Below are 1,939 nucleotides of genomic sequence, written 5' to 3'. Positions count from 1 at the left end.
GAAATAGGTTACTTTTGGTTTCGGTTTGATTCTGCGCAAGGAATTGATTTTGGTATGTAGTAAATATCCCAACAAAAACTTTTATTAGAAAGAAATATTCAAACGCTAATGAACTGGTATAAAACTATATCACTATTTAGGCACCACAATGTAATTAGGAGTAAGTATTAGCAGCTCACAAATAATTAGAAAAAATTGAACATAAATCGAATCTTATTAAAATTTTCACTCTATGTCACAAGCAAAACAACAAAACAAATATGCTCACGATTTTCAGAGAAGTATGTTTATATAAAAATGAAAAATAAATAAAAAATGATAACGGACGTATTACGCACGAGGCAACATTATAAAATATAAATTTTTTATAACAAAACAAACAATACTATAAAATGCATTTCAGCGGAGAGTTATGGAATGGGGGGCCTATACTATTTATACAAAACTAAAAAATGGAAATTAATTTGATAAGCAAGCCCCCAAAACCGTAAGAGAGGAGGCCAAGAGTTGGAGAGACGAACGAGCGCATACGACTTTCAATTGAATTTTAAAAAAATGTAAACAGAGAGTCGATAAAGTTTGAGTTAATTTATGGTTGAAAAAAGCCAACTAACTACAACCAAATGATTGATAGCCATAAAATAAAAAATAAACAAAATTTGTGGAAAAAATTCAGATACAACAGAATTCTTTAAAAAAATAAGTTCGAAGTTGTATCAAACAAGTTGTAAACAAACACAGATTTTATTTAATTCAAGCTTTGCCTGAAGAGTGTGTAAAGAAAAGTAAAAAACTGATCACAAGACCGGTTTAAAGGTTTTAATTCAGTTGCATACTAACTCATGTTCCCTCTCACCATCTCACTCATACTAATCTCATATAAGTACTCATTTACTCAAATTGATTTTAATTGGGAATTTTTTTGTTTTTCGTTCGTCGTCGTGTACTGAATGCTGAACAGATATGCTGAGAAACGTAGGTTTAAGGTTTGCTAAGAATGACTTGTGCTTAGATCGAACACTTCGCACGATCACGGCGTACAACATCGATCGTGTGATCGGTTGTTATAAAAGTCGCAAGGACATAACGACGAGACATTAGTCGAAATCTATAAACGCAACGCGCGAAGTCGTCTACTCTCTACACTGCATAAAATAAATAAATTTTTAAAAAAAAATTTACAAACCAAAAATTTTATAATAAAAAAAAATTTATCAAATATTTTCGTGAAATATTTAGAAATAAAGAATTTACAGAAAAATAAATAAAATTTTTAAACAAAGTTTCAAATACAAACACTACCTTTTTACATACAAATAAATATAGTGCAGAGTTTTAAAAATCAAAAAGCTACAATAAATTAAAAATTAAATTAAAAGTTATATCCCTAAAATTTTATTACAAATTATTTAAAAATAATGAAAACTTTTACAAGTTATTAACAAAACAAAGAAAGATACAAAATAAAACATTACACAATTTAAAAAAAGTATAAAAGCTTAAATACATTAAAAAAAGAAGAAAGGAAAAAATTAACTGCTTTAAAATGATGACCGATTCGTATATAATAAAACTATTGGTGCGCCAATTTAAAACCAACGACATGCAACACTTACTAATGGTTTTCATAACCATTTTAAGCGCCATTAGTTTCCTGCAATGGCTGGTGAATTTGTATCGTGAATTGCGCAAATTACCACCTGGTCCTTGGGGATTTCCCGTAATCGGCTATCTAATGTTTATGGGCAATGAAAAACACACACGTTTCATGGAATTGGCCAAGAAATATGGTTCTCTATTTTCCACCCGATTGGGCAACCAATTGACCGTGGTGATGAGTGATTACAAAATGATACGTGAATGTTTTCGCCGCGAAGAGTTTACCGGTCGACCAGATACACCATTTATGCAAACTTTAAATGGATTTGGTAAGTGTTTT

The 1,939-nt window shown here is 30.2% G+C and overlaps 1 protein-coding gene across 1 annotated transcript in view; it reads left to right on the top strand.

Annotated features, from left to right (window-relative positions):
- Positions 1-1,450: 1,450 nt before the first annotated feature.
- LOC124419025 (cytochrome P450 18a1-like) overlaps positions 1,451-1,939 on the top strand; it is a 789-nt gene continuing 300 nt past the window's right edge. The window contains exon 1 of the mRNA XM_046947147.1: positions 1,451-1,934. Within this exon, the coding sequence (XP_046803103.1) occupies positions 1,547-1,934 (388 nt within the window). The 5' untranslated portion in view covers positions 1,451-1,546. The remainder of the gene's footprint in view (positions 1,935-1,939) is intronic.

The sequence above is a fragment of the Lucilia cuprina genome, chromosome 3, assembly GCF_022045245.1.
Source record: "Lucilia cuprina isolate Lc7/37 chromosome 3, ASM2204524v1, whole genome shotgun sequence".
In the NCBI taxonomy this organism is placed as follows: domain Eukaryota; kingdom Metazoa; phylum Arthropoda; class Insecta; order Diptera; family Calliphoridae; genus Lucilia; species Lucilia cuprina.
Note: the sequence above shows the minus strand (reverse complement) of the source record. Positions and strands in the feature narration are given on the sequence as shown.